The following is a 13,633-nucleotide window of genomic DNA, read 5'->3' as shown; positions in this document are numbered from 1 at the left end:
AGGCATTGTGGTAACTAATGTTAACATATAAATCCTTGTTGCAAAATAATTTTTATCCTAGCATTTCCATCCAGCCTTTTTCAATGTGCCACAGTGAAAATAAATGACTAGAAAGCTGAGTTGTGATATATGATGCTTAAAAACATGCACTGCATTCAGGATGTCAAGATTGGATCAATATTAAAAAAGTGAATTTGCTGCATCAGTCTCAATCTCTCTTAAGCATTTCACATCACTTTTGTCCAGTTCGAATTTCTTTTAAAATAAATCTGAATACATCTACAGGCATCTCAACAGACGGCTATACAAACTACCCAAACTCAGATAATAAGTTCTTCCTCTTCAGTATCAACCTGCTAATGCTCAGTGATGTTCTTCCTTCTCAGCACATCTCATCCTAAGCTCTAGATCCTTTGTTTACTCAATCGATTGAGTCAGGACTGCCCGCTTCCCTCTGCGTTCCAACACACCGTTGTGTTTTATTATCCCGTCTCTCTATTGTCTTAAGCAGAGAGACAAAGGATCGAATTGATCAATCTCAGGCAAACACAATCAGCTCCCCCTCCCTAATCATACTACACCAGCCATCTGCCCACTGTGAGCCTGGGATTCCACCTGCCAGCTGTTGCCTCGGATCTACCCGGCACGTGCTTGACCTCCAACGACCAGCACTGAGGAATGCTGCTTGCTATATTATTCTGTAACTCCTGAGAAAAATACATTCACGATCTTGTGCCATTTGGTTTTGTGATGCATTCTACATTGTTCTGACAAATTCAAATCTGTCACCATGATAACTTTATTGAGGTTGTATAATTTCAAAAATCAATTGATTAGTGAACAAATATTTTTATATTTTGCCAATAAAAGTAATATTTGAAAAAAAAACATTATAAATTGACAGCAACATGCTTTTTATTTTAATTTAAATTTGACCAAAAAAAGTATTTGAATTTGATTGATAAAACAATAGTGTTCAATAAGCATTTGGACACTTACAAGCTACCGACCTTCATAAATATCGGACTTCATAAATTGACAAAAATAGTCTTGACCATATTATTAAAATTTCTATTAGAAATGGCTTGAAAAAGCGAATATAGTTCAAATGTCTAGTATAATTTTTATATTTTTTTGTTATCTAATGATTTGACATCCTGGCATTTTTTTGTGTCTTCACTGCTCAAACACTTTTTGAAGCAATTTAAAAAGTAGCAAAACATTATCAAAAAAGTTTAAATAAGTTTTAAATAATAAAACAATAGTGTTTAAAAAGCACGAGGGCAAAAACTCAAAACTTAAACCTACAACGAAATTACTTCATAAATTGACAGAAAAAATAAATTTAAAAAAGTATTAAAATGATTTTATTTAATAAATAAATAAATACATAAGTAAATAAATTAATTGATTAATTCTTGACACAATTTTGTTAAAATTACTTTAAAAAATGGCTCAAGAAAGAGAATATAGTTAAAAACTTTTTTTTTGTTATTATTATTATTATTATTATCTAATGCATACACATTCACACATTTTATTCAATATTCAAAACTTTTTGAAATGAAACAAATTAGATATTATGATGTAAATTCACAAAAGTAAAATTTTTTTTAGTGAAAAGTACCTTGATTATGTAACATGTTGCTCCTTAACACTGCCGACGTTTACCTTAAAATTACCTTTCTCAGAATCAGTGCTGTTATTGCAAACAGTTCAAATCTCCTCTGTTATTCAGCGTCATAATTAATCATTCAGATGGAAAAGTTTCTGTGGCGTGAATGAAAAGAACTGCAGGGGCTTTGGCGGGTGATTCATATCCGACCTACCGTCTGGCACCTCAGCCAAAGCGTTCAAACACGGAAGTCCTTGGAATGTTCCGGGACCGATTCAGCCGGAGCCTATTGACGAATATTCATTTGATCTGCAAGGAGTGACTGTGAATGACTAAAACAATAGTGACTCTTGATCTATGCCAAAGCCTGTCATTCGAAACATGCTTCTACTTCTGGTAATGGAACTCTCACGCAGGGCTACACTGCACTCATGGTAAAAATCACTGCACGCTAAGTAACTGATAATTGCTGCCGTTTAATGGTGTAATTGCAGTGGGATCTTAACACGGCTATAATTGCGGCTCTCATTAGGAGTGACAGGCTGTCTGAATACCCAGCAGCACAGAACCAAACCCGGCGTGGTTCTGTCACAGGCATAAACCGCAGATGACCAGGGAAAAGTAAGTAAAACCACATTTCTTAGTACTTCGACTGAGATAAAGATGACCTGCTGCTATTCATCAGTGTTAAAGAGCATCAGCTATACAATCAGACTGAGCTTAGGAAGTATTTAGTAAATTAACAAGCTACTTTTTGTACTTACACCACAATATCCAAAATTAGAATAAAGTAACAAGACTTTCTAATTGATTCTTCTGAGAACAAAGGGGGATTTTTTTTAAGACCACTCTTTTTCATTAAATTAAGGGGGCTAAAGCTCTAAAAGCTTTAAAAAAGGAGGAATAAACACCATAAAATAACATAAAAGTAGTTCAAATGACTCATTTGCTATATTTAATGCTTTTGAAGTCATGTGATAACTTCACTTGAGGAACAGAGCAAACTTAAAATTCTGTCCTTTAAGACTGAATCAGCAATGTACCTTTGAATCAATGGATGGATGAATCTTTGAGTTGGATTTTTTCAATGAATCATTTGATCCAGTTCACAGAAGTACAACTTACTGATTCAATGATCCAGTTGTAGCAGTTAACATCTCACTGAAGGGAATGTCAGTGAAATCCAACTTAATTTTAGGTCTTTTCATTACACAAAGTTATCAAAAGACTGAGTCATATGGATAACATTTATGATGTTTTTATGGTGCTTTTGAGTCTTTTCATAAAACTCAAAAGCTCCAGTCCCCATTCATTATAAATGATTGGAAATGAGTAGTCTCGCATAGCAAGACCTTCAGATTGATGACTGAAGGCCTCGGAACACTGGCCGCTTTGAATGGCCAAGGCCTGCCCAAGAGGCCATATGAATAACAGGTAAAGCAACCAATCACGTTTCGTTTTGTGCCGCATCACGTTTCTGGGTGTGGAAAAACGGCTCTGTGTATTAAATGCCACTAAATTTGAAAACAGGTGATGGAGATTTACCGCTAGTCATATGCGCATACATATCGCATGAGATATATCGCCCAGCCCTACACGACGGCTTTTACCACGGCATTTCTGTTTCCAGGCAGAACGTTAAAGAACGAGACACACACATCTCCTGGAAATCCTGTATAATCTAACCAATCCGACGATGACTTTGAAACTCCTGAAGTATTTCCAGATAAGTGTGCCATACGCATCAGACGTTTAGCCAACGGTTCGTGGGCATGACATCTGAGGCTGAGACTAGGAAATGAGTGACTAATACAACCAACATAATTTCTCATTTTGTATTCCAGAGAGGAAAACAAGACGTAACACAATTGTCATTGTTTAGTGAACTTTAGACTACCTTTGAGAAACTCAAAGAATAAATAATTCACCCAAAAATTAAAGATCTTTCGTAATTTACTCACCCTCAAGTTGTTCTGAACCTATATCTTCTGTTGGTAACCAAACAGTTGATGGTAGCCATTGAATTCGATAAAAATTTTTTCCATACAATGGAAGTCAATGGCTACCATCAGCTGTTTCTTCACCAACATTCTTCAAAATATCTTATTTTGTGTTCAGCAGAAGAAAAACTCATACAGGTTTGTAACAACTTGATGGTGAATAAATGATGACAAAATTTTCATTTTTGGGTGAACTATCCCTTTAATGAACCACTAAAGCACCTGTATCGTTTCCACCTTCCTTTGCAAAATCAGAAGAGAACAGGTCGCTTATCAGCCGGTTGTTTTTGGCTCTCGTTGAGTGTTAAAGTTAACATCACTCTGGCTGATGTTTCCAGCTAGCGGAGACAGAGGAATAGCTTCTCATCAGTGACGCACCAATCGCTGTTGATTTGAAACAGCTGCGACAGCAAACAGTCGATAAAGTCTTTAGCGAGACAGCTCTCTGCAAACTCTTAGCCGTGTAATTAGATCCAGGAATTTCAACACAAAAGAGAAAGAGGCTGCGTCCTATAACGGCCATCAATAAGGCATGGTGAGAAGTGTCACGGTGCCATCAAATACCCGAGCTTCCTCTCTTTGCCACTAATGACTGCCTTTGCAAAGCAGTCTGTTAAAACGATAACAAGTGGCACGTGTTTCATCTGGCCCTAATGGTCCACCAGTGCCTGCCCAGTGCCTGATGGAATTTTTGACAGCCAGACAAAATGTTGATTGGCCAAAAGGTAATGAGGGGGAAGGCTTGTGTCAGCAGTGCTGTAAGAAAATGGCCAGCTATTTGGACTAGCATTTCTCCACCAATAATGGCCCTTAAACAACTCACAGAGATGTGACGATTTAAGGGGTCACAGCTTGTCAGAATGACTTTCGGTCCATTTGCCTGTGGCACAGGTCCACTGGTCCATGTGATAATAAAATACACATGACACCCTCTACAGTATGTTTGGCTAGAATGTTTTTCCAAAAGAAAGAAAATCCCCAATGAGATCCCATTAGCATCTCAATTGTTTCTTCTAGACAGCAATGCAATCTAATGTAGAGCAAATTAAGGCTTTTAAATTAAAGTCTCCTATTCCAGTACTCTTCATGTGTCTCTAGAGTTTACAACCAAAAGTCAAAAATCTCAATAAAAAACTCAAACATTTCTCATCAAATTAGACAGAGAGAAAGACAGACAGACAGACAGATGAAAAATAAATTAATAAATATATACACAACCATTCAAAATTTTGGGACAGATGAGATTTTTTTTTTTTTTTTGGTAATGCTTTTTTTGTCTTATATGTTCACCAAGGCTGAATTTACATGATCAAAATGTACAATAAAAACAATAATATCATTTTAATATGCTTATCATTTTTGCTGCTCAAGAAACATATCTTATTATTATCAAGTGTTGAAAACAGACATGCTGCTTAATATTTTGTGGAAACCATGATACTTTAAGGATTCTTTTGAAAGTTCAAAAGAACAGCATAATAGATATTTTGTGACATGTCTTATTTTTGGTAAATTTTATGTGTCCTGACTCCTTGATCAATAAAAATATAAATTTCTTAAAAAACTTACTGATCCCAAACTTTAAACAGTATAAATATTTATAAAATTTGTTTCTACTGTTATTTCTTCTAAGGAAGCTAGATCTGATTAAACCAACTAACAAGTTGCAAACAAAATAACAAGGGTTTAAACTTACCATGGTCTTCTGACACTGTATGCTAGTGCTGTTGAAGCGCAATGCAGTGACACTGTACTCCTTCCCCTGAATATAGAAGATACACTCATAGTTCCTCTGCCCAGACTGAGGCTGTGGAAGATTCCGGGCCAACAAGGTGATGGGCTTCATGACACCAACAGGGATGTAAATCTGAGTTGATGGTAGAATCTGAGGACACTCCTACAAACCAAAACAAGAGGATAGTCTTTAGAATTTTGAATTTTTAGATATTTAAAAGAAAACGTGATTAAAGAGATTCCTAAATCTCAATATTATATCTGTGAGGTGAACATTCAAACAATCACTTTAAGGGCTCATTCTTGTTTATAGTAATAGATTGTACATAACTCAGCGTTTATCTTCGTCATGTGTTTTTATACACAGAGACATCACACGAAACCACTCTACACAAAACATAATGACTTGCTATTATAATTTTGAGAGATTCAAATAACGGCACTGAGGTGCATCTAAAGAAGATCAAAAACACTTTTGATCTTACTACTCGAGTAAATGTGGCTATTCAGACATGGCAGCCTCTTCAGTGATGCCGCTAAATCAAGAGCGAGTGAAGGCGAGGATATGAAGGATGCGAGGAGGACTTCAAGGCCATCGCCACCGCTGTCATGCCAACAGATTGGAAAACCAGGGCACAGAGCAAGATGCAATTAAGCTTTTTGAGGGCGTGTGCCATTTTAAAGACTTGGCATCGGCACCCGAGTTATGATGCCAACTGTGCACTTTAACTAGGCAGCAGCAGAACCATGGGCACGAGATCTTACCCGGCAAGACCTCTGCTCAAATGTAGATACACCACGTCTAGTATTTGGCATAAGTGCATTTATGTCAAATTAAAAATGACAATTTTCTGCTTGAAAAAATAACTAAATGGCATAGTGAGGTGGCAGCTGGATTTGCCCACATACTGTTTTCACAGACACATTTCATGTGCAACATAAAACCCAAACAAAAAACTCAAGCAGTACATGATGGAAGGATACAGCTGGATCAAAGCAGCAACCTTTCTATTGATGCCTTGATGCAGGAGGTGGAAAAAAAACTTGTGATGCCATGATGCATCAGTTGGTTGAGGGAATCTCACAAATCTAGAGAACATGTTGGTGTCATATTTCTATATATAATGTATAATAATATACAAAAAAAAGTATTTATAATGATCATTTTTATTATTTTAATACTAAAATTTTTAAAATTATAAAACAATGGGATTATTGGGAAATTCTAGGAGATATATATATATATATATATATATATATATATATATATATATATATATATATATATATATATATATATATATATATATATATACAGTGCCCTCCAAACGTATTGGAACAGTAAAGACAAAATTGCTCTGTTGGTTGTGGAGTCAATACATTTACAAATATGATTAAAAGAGACAAAACTACAGAATGTCACATTTTATTTTTGGGTGATTCAACGCATAGATGTTTTACCAGCTAAGAAGATCAGCACTTTTAGAGTTTCATCCCTCTATCTGATGTGAGCATAAGTATTGGAACAGTTGCCTCACAGGTCTTTCTAAGTGATCAGCTGTGTCCTGTTGCATTAATTCTCCAGATATTGAATGTGTCGTATCAGTTATATCCATTACTTCTGTATTCTGAATCTTGCATTCAATGATGCAACACACAAACCAGGATGAAGATGACGGAGCTGACTTTGAGAGAAAAGCAAGCAATTTGGATGCTAAAAGAAAAGAGGAAGTCAATTAGAGCTATAGGTAAAACAAAGGGCATGGAGAAATCAAGAGTTTGGAAACCACCAGCGACACCAGCAACCAACAACAACCTGATCGGCTGGGAAAACAACAGTAGTTGATGACAGTCAAATCATAAAAGCTGTGAAAATGAATCCTAAAAGACGTGTCTGTAAAATCACCAACAACTTCCAGAAAGCTGGGGTGATGCTCTGACAATTTACTGTCCTCAGGAGACTTTGACACAGAATTACAGATGCTACACAGCAAGATGCAAACCTCTGACCAGCACCAAAAACAGAAAGGCAAGATTAGAGTTTGCAAAAAAGCACAAAGGTGAGCCAGAAGAGTTTTGGAACTGTGTTTATGGAGCGATGAGACAAAGATGAACCTTAATCTAAGTGATGGGAAAGCAAAAATGTGGAGAAAAAAAGGGAACTGCAATGATCCCAAGCATACAGCCTCATCTGTAAAGCATGGTGGAGGTGGTGTCATGGCATGGGCATGCATGGCTGCCTCTGGAACAGGCCCTCTCAACTTTACTGATGACGTAATGTATGATGACAGTAGCATAATAAATTTGGAAGGTTTATGTGTGGTTCACAAAACCATCCTGCCTACCAATATTCAAGAAAACGCCACCAGATTCATTGGGAAGTGCTTCATATTGCATCAGGACAATGACCCAAAACACCCTGCCTGTTCTGTCAAGGAATTTATAAGGGCAAAGAAATGGAAAGTCTTAGATTGCCCAAGTCAATCTCCAGATTTAAATCTGGTTGAACATGAATTTCACCAGCTGAAGAGGAGAGTAAAGGCAGAAACTCCCCAAAACAAGCAACAATTGGAATTGGCTGCATTAAAGGCTGGGGAAAGCATTTCAAAGGATGAGACCAAGAGTCTGGTGATGTCTATGGGTCACAGACTCACTGCTGTGATTGTGTGCAAGGGATCTGCAACTAAATAGCTTTTAATCTTTAATATATGCCTTATGTTCAACTGTCCCAATACTTATGCTCACATCAGTGAGTGGGATGAACTCTAAAAGTGCTGTTCTTTTTATTTGGTAAAACATATATGTGTTGAAACGGCTAATAAGAAGATGTGACATTCTGTAGTTTAGTCTCATATTCATTTTTTAATCATATTTGTAAATGTCTTGACTCCAAAGCTAACAGAGCAATTTTGTCTTTACTGTTCCAATACTTATGGAGGGCACGGTATACACATTCTCTCTCACACACACACATATATATATGTACAGTATATATATACTGTGTGTGTGTGTGTGTGTGTGTGTGTGTATGTATATGTGTGTGTGTATGTATATATATATATATATATATATATATATATATATATATATATATATATGACGAGTTCATTTGCAAAAACAGATAACTCCGTTTTTAACAATTCTCAGAAATCATGTGTTTTTCATTGTGCTTTCTAATTAATCTCAATCAAACTGCAGTTGGATTGTTTTCACTATGTTAAGAAATAACTAAAAAACAGCTAACTAACAAAATAAAAACATGATAACATAATATTTTTTTTTTTAAATAAATAAATTGCAAATAAAGAGTTCTGTTTTTGCAAATAAACTCTTCATACACATATACATATATATATATATATATGTATATATATGTATATATGTGTATATATGTATGTATGTATATATATATATATATATATATATATATATATATATATATATATATATATATATGAAAATAAGTATTGTATGAAAAGTGAAAAATTATAAATATATCTTAATTAAATAATAATTATATATTCAATATTTAAACAGTTACATATTTAAATACTCTAGTCAACAGTGGATCAAAACCTTTTATCAAAGTTGTCCTAAAACATAAAACAAAATGTGTTCTTGTCTTAGGACAACTTTGATTCATTTTTTGGTCCACTTCAACTGTTGACTACTGAATTTATTATATTAAAATGTATTTATTACATTAATACAGGGTTTCCCAAAGTGGGGTTCGCGAACCCCTGGTGGTTCGTGAGGGAATTGCAGGGGGTTCGTGAGTTGCTACAGGGTGTGCCTACCAGTGTATACCATTAGGGAATTAATAAAAAAAAAATTATAATAATAAATTAAAAAGTTTTTACAAATAAATGTTACAGGGTTTTACAATTGTAATGTAAATGTAAAATCTTAAATGTATAAAAAAATAATTATCTTTTTGGAAACCCTCTATTTAAACAATTATTGTGGTCCAATTTGTGGGAAAATAATTTTTATACATTGTAAGTTAAAGTAGTATGAATTTTTATAATTTTCTGAGTGAAATAACAATAGCTATATAAATATTGCTGAAATTTAAAACTGATAAAAATAAATGTTTTTAAAATTAAACAAAAATGTGTCATTAAATTATTGAAATATTTACTTAAAATATCAGGGGGTACTTTAAGTAAATAATTTATATCAAAGGGGTTCGGCTGACAAAAAAAGTTTGAAAACCCCTGCATTAATCTATTACATTATAAATTAAATATTTTATGTACATAAATATATATAGCTTTTTTTGGTTGGGGTGACATGAATCAAACACATGAATGAATGAATGAATGAATGAATGAATGAATGAATGAATGAATGAATGAATAAAATAAAATAAAAATAAAAAAAGAGCCAGAGATGGGTTTTGTTGCAATGAATCCAGTAATTCATTGTACTGAATGGATATCATATTCACGCATCATAGTATTTACACAGTACTTCAAATAACACATGCCCAAAAAAAACATTTGCAGGTGACGTATGAAAGATGCAACACAGGGTAGCTCTTCCCCTGATCCATCCAATCACAGCCTGATAGAGCTTCTGAACTTGTTACCCTCATTTCCTATTTACCCTGCCTGTGGTTCTAATTGAATGGGAGGAGTACGGAACACCAGCAGCGTTATTAAAATCTACCGGAGATATGAGCTAGCGCTGCCACGGCGAGGGCTCTGTAAACAAACCTGATGGGAAAGCCACATGCGGCTCGGTGACTCTGCAGAGTTCCATTGGGCTGCTGGTTTAATTGCCTCGGGCAGCAGTCTCCTTATTAATACTGTGCTGTGCTCTCGATTCGGTTGTGACTGAATAAATAGACTGTGATGCAGCGCCCCCCCCCCCCCAATAGAGCGAGCCTGTGTTAGTGTTCAATTACTGTGTGGTACACAAAGGTGAGGGTTTCACTGCTAATGAAAAGGTGCAATTTGTTCAGAGTCAATAAAGGCCTGTATGCTGAGCACAGAGAGCCCTTATCAGTTTCCCAAGAACGCAGCACACAAACCCAAAACTATATGTTCACTGCTAAAGGTTTAAAAGGAAACATGTTTACGCCACTGGTAACAGTTGGTTACGGTCAGAATGATGCATGCATGCTAAATACTTACATGTTTTCAAAGGCTGAACCCTAAGCACCTATCCAAAAAACACAGTATTACCATGGTACCTGTACCATGTCCAAACAACTGTTTGAATCTCATGAATACATGTCCAGTACACCCATATACATTACATATGCGACATACAAATGAGGACAATATAGGCTATATATATACACACACGCACAAACATATAAAATACATATAAAATATGAATATATCAATTTATTTATTAAAAAAAGTGTTGTGTTGTGTATTAAGTTGAGAGAGAGAGAGAGAGAGAGAGAGTGTGTGTGTCTAAAAATATGATAATGTATATAATAAATTAAGTTTAAATAATAAAAAAATAAGAAAATAAGCATTGTATAAAAAATCTTGTATAAAAAATCTTAAATTATAATATTTAATTGATATATAAACAAAAAAATATTCAAATATTTATTACATTAATGTATATATTATATTAATCTATTACATTATAAATTAAATATTTTATGTACATAAATGTATATAAATATTAAAAATAAAATTGATGTTTCGTATACATTTTAAGCAGCTATACATATTTAAATATGCTTTAAACATGTCATATATATATATATATATATATATATATATATATATATATATATATATATATATATATATATATATATATATATATATATATATATATATATATATATATATATATATATATATATATATATGAACGTGTTCTTGAAAGTACAATGGTACATTTTGATTGTTAAAAAATAAATCATTGAACTATAACATATACTAAAGAACCACTCAGTATATTAATTCTGCTTTATTTACCATCATATTAGTTTCTATGGGCATATCTTCAAAGACCAATGCTTTGGCATCATTAGTTCATCATTAGTTCTGCTATCCCTTCACACTCAGCTTGTTTGCAAGTTTGTCCGTTTGTTTTTTCACTAAACTGCCATGAAATCTAATTACCCTGATTAGCTTGGCTTCATTCCGAAAATAATCTGCAAATGTGACACAATGTAATTTAACAAAGTCTATTCAGCTCGCAACTGCGCGAGGCAAAGGGGAGAAATGATAAGAGCGGCTGAGAGCCAATCAGAGAAGAGGGAGAGCTGCTATCGGTCATGCTAAGCCACCTGACTGGTGCTGAGAGAAGCTTTGCTTGTGGCTCTGCCATTCGTTTCGCCAATCAAAACACACAGGTGGAGAACAGATAGCCGTAAACTACACATTTAATGAAACGCTCCAACCATCTGATAAGAAAAAGAAGTCCAGCCCCACGGAAAAATGAAAATGTGTGTTTGAAAGGGTGCGAGAAAGGAAAGGGATAAAGGAATGGAAAAGACAAGAACAAGGCAACATTTCAAGTTTTTGTTTTGTTTTGGTAAAGTAAGAAAGAGAGATACTTACAAAAAGTACCATGGTACTTCTCAAATAGTATAGTATTTCCATCAGATGTCATTACTGAACTGTGGTACCGCAACAGTACTTTTTGTAAGAGTAATAAGACTAAGGAAGCACAAGCGCTAAAGCAAAATGGAAAAAACGTGGGAAACTATTTTATTAAGTACCCTGACAGGTGTCAAAACAGGGTTGAAAGAGCAGATCAGATGGCACACTTACTGAGCACAACGGAATAATGGTGTACCGCGGGGATTCCTTTGAGGTGTTTCACGTTTTCTCCCTTTTACTGCCTTTATTTGCTTTGAAATGGCTGTGGCTCCGGTGAGCCGGGAATCCAGGTTATCATGCGGTGTGCTGAATCACATAGTGGGAATGAGCTTGCAGCAAACTCACATGTTCAACATAGAAAACTTCAAATCCATCTGACTGATGCTGGAGCATTCCACTGCGGCTTCTGGTGCAATATTTAACACTGTGCTATACTGCATTATAAATGCTTGCATGGAATGCCAGAAAATTCCAGAACATGGTTATTTTTTGCATATTTAGCATATCTCTGGGAATTAGTCAAGTTAATGGTCTTGGTTTGTAACCAACGGATAAATGAAATGAAATAATGTGAGGTATTTGTAAATCAGATCAGCTATAATTGAACTAAAATAATGTCACAAATTAAACTCATAATGTTTCAAATGAGATCAATTAATGATAAAAATAACCATATCCTGGAATGTTCTGTTGTTCTAAGTATGCATTTATAATGCAGTATGGTACAGTGTTAAATATTGCATTAATAAATAAACAAATAAAAAAAACATTTATAAAATATAAAAAATATATATTAAAAAGTTTCTTTGTTTGTTTTTTAACACTACATTATAAAAGCATGCATGGAATACTAGAACATTCCAGGATATGGTTAATAGCCAAGAAAATAAAAGAAATAAAATAAAATAAATAAAGTATATACAATACATATCTTGTTAATTATTGAGGTATTTTTCAGTTAGATCAACTATGATTTGACAAACATTGTTGCAAATTAAATTCAAAATGCATTTTAAAAGCATATAGTTAAAGTGAATACAAAGAATAATTATATTCAATTATTTCCATTGATATTCACCAATATAACAGTGGATTTTCTCTTTTTTTTGCATAGAAAATGCCAATTCCAGTCATCTAATGACATAATCAACACAAGAGAATGTTTCAGAACTTCAAGTCTTGTGATTTGTTTTTCAAAACGTCCAACATCTTAAAAACAGCCCTCATGTTACAAGAACCCAACAGCGAAAGTGTTAGTCTGCATGCTAACAGACCAATGATAATAATAAAAAATGCAGAAGGAATACAAGCAAGCATCTTGTGTAAACAGTCCTTTAGCTAGAAAAATAATACAAACAGCTTCTAAAGATATTTCTTATCATGTCTATTCAATGAGTCACCCGTCTGTCACATGAATATAGACTAATGTCTTCATTTAGGGGCTTTTCTGAGCAAATATTGAAATATATGCAATGAATTCAATTAATTCATCTGCATATCATGTAATTAATTTGAATAAGATTTCAAATCGACATCGACCCACAGCTGATGTTTTGTATGAAACGGACATGGAAGCACAGAGAGCTGCAGTGTGCAGCGTGTAGTATAGGATTGTTGGGAAGCCGTGCGGAGGGTTGTTTTTTGGCTCTGGTAGCTGGCAGTGCTGCTCTGCTAGTCTGCTGTTTGTTTTGCTCAACTGCTGCCTC

The 13,633-nt window shown here is 34.5% G+C and overlaps 1 protein-coding gene across 1 annotated transcript in view; it reads right to left on the bottom strand.

Moving 5' to 3' along the window:
• Positions 1 to 13,633, bottom strand: part of LOC306861051 (plexin-A1-like) — a 234,207-nt gene that overhangs the window by 71,465 nt on the left and 149,109 nt on the right. Inside the window, exon 10 of the mRNA XM_079403120.1 lies at positions 5,312 to 5,512. Within this exon, the coding sequence (XP_079259246.1) occupies positions 5,312 to 5,512 (201 nt within the window). The remainder of the gene's footprint in view (positions 1 to 5,311; positions 5,513 to 13,633) is intronic.

The sequence above is a fragment of the Barbus barbus genome (assembly GCF_936440315.1).
Source record: "Barbus barbus genome assembly, chromosome: 41".
NCBI lineage: Eukaryota > Metazoa > Chordata > Actinopteri > Cypriniformes > Cyprinidae > Barbus > Barbus barbus.
Note: the sequence above shows the minus strand (reverse complement) of the source record. Positions and strands in the feature narration are given on the sequence as shown.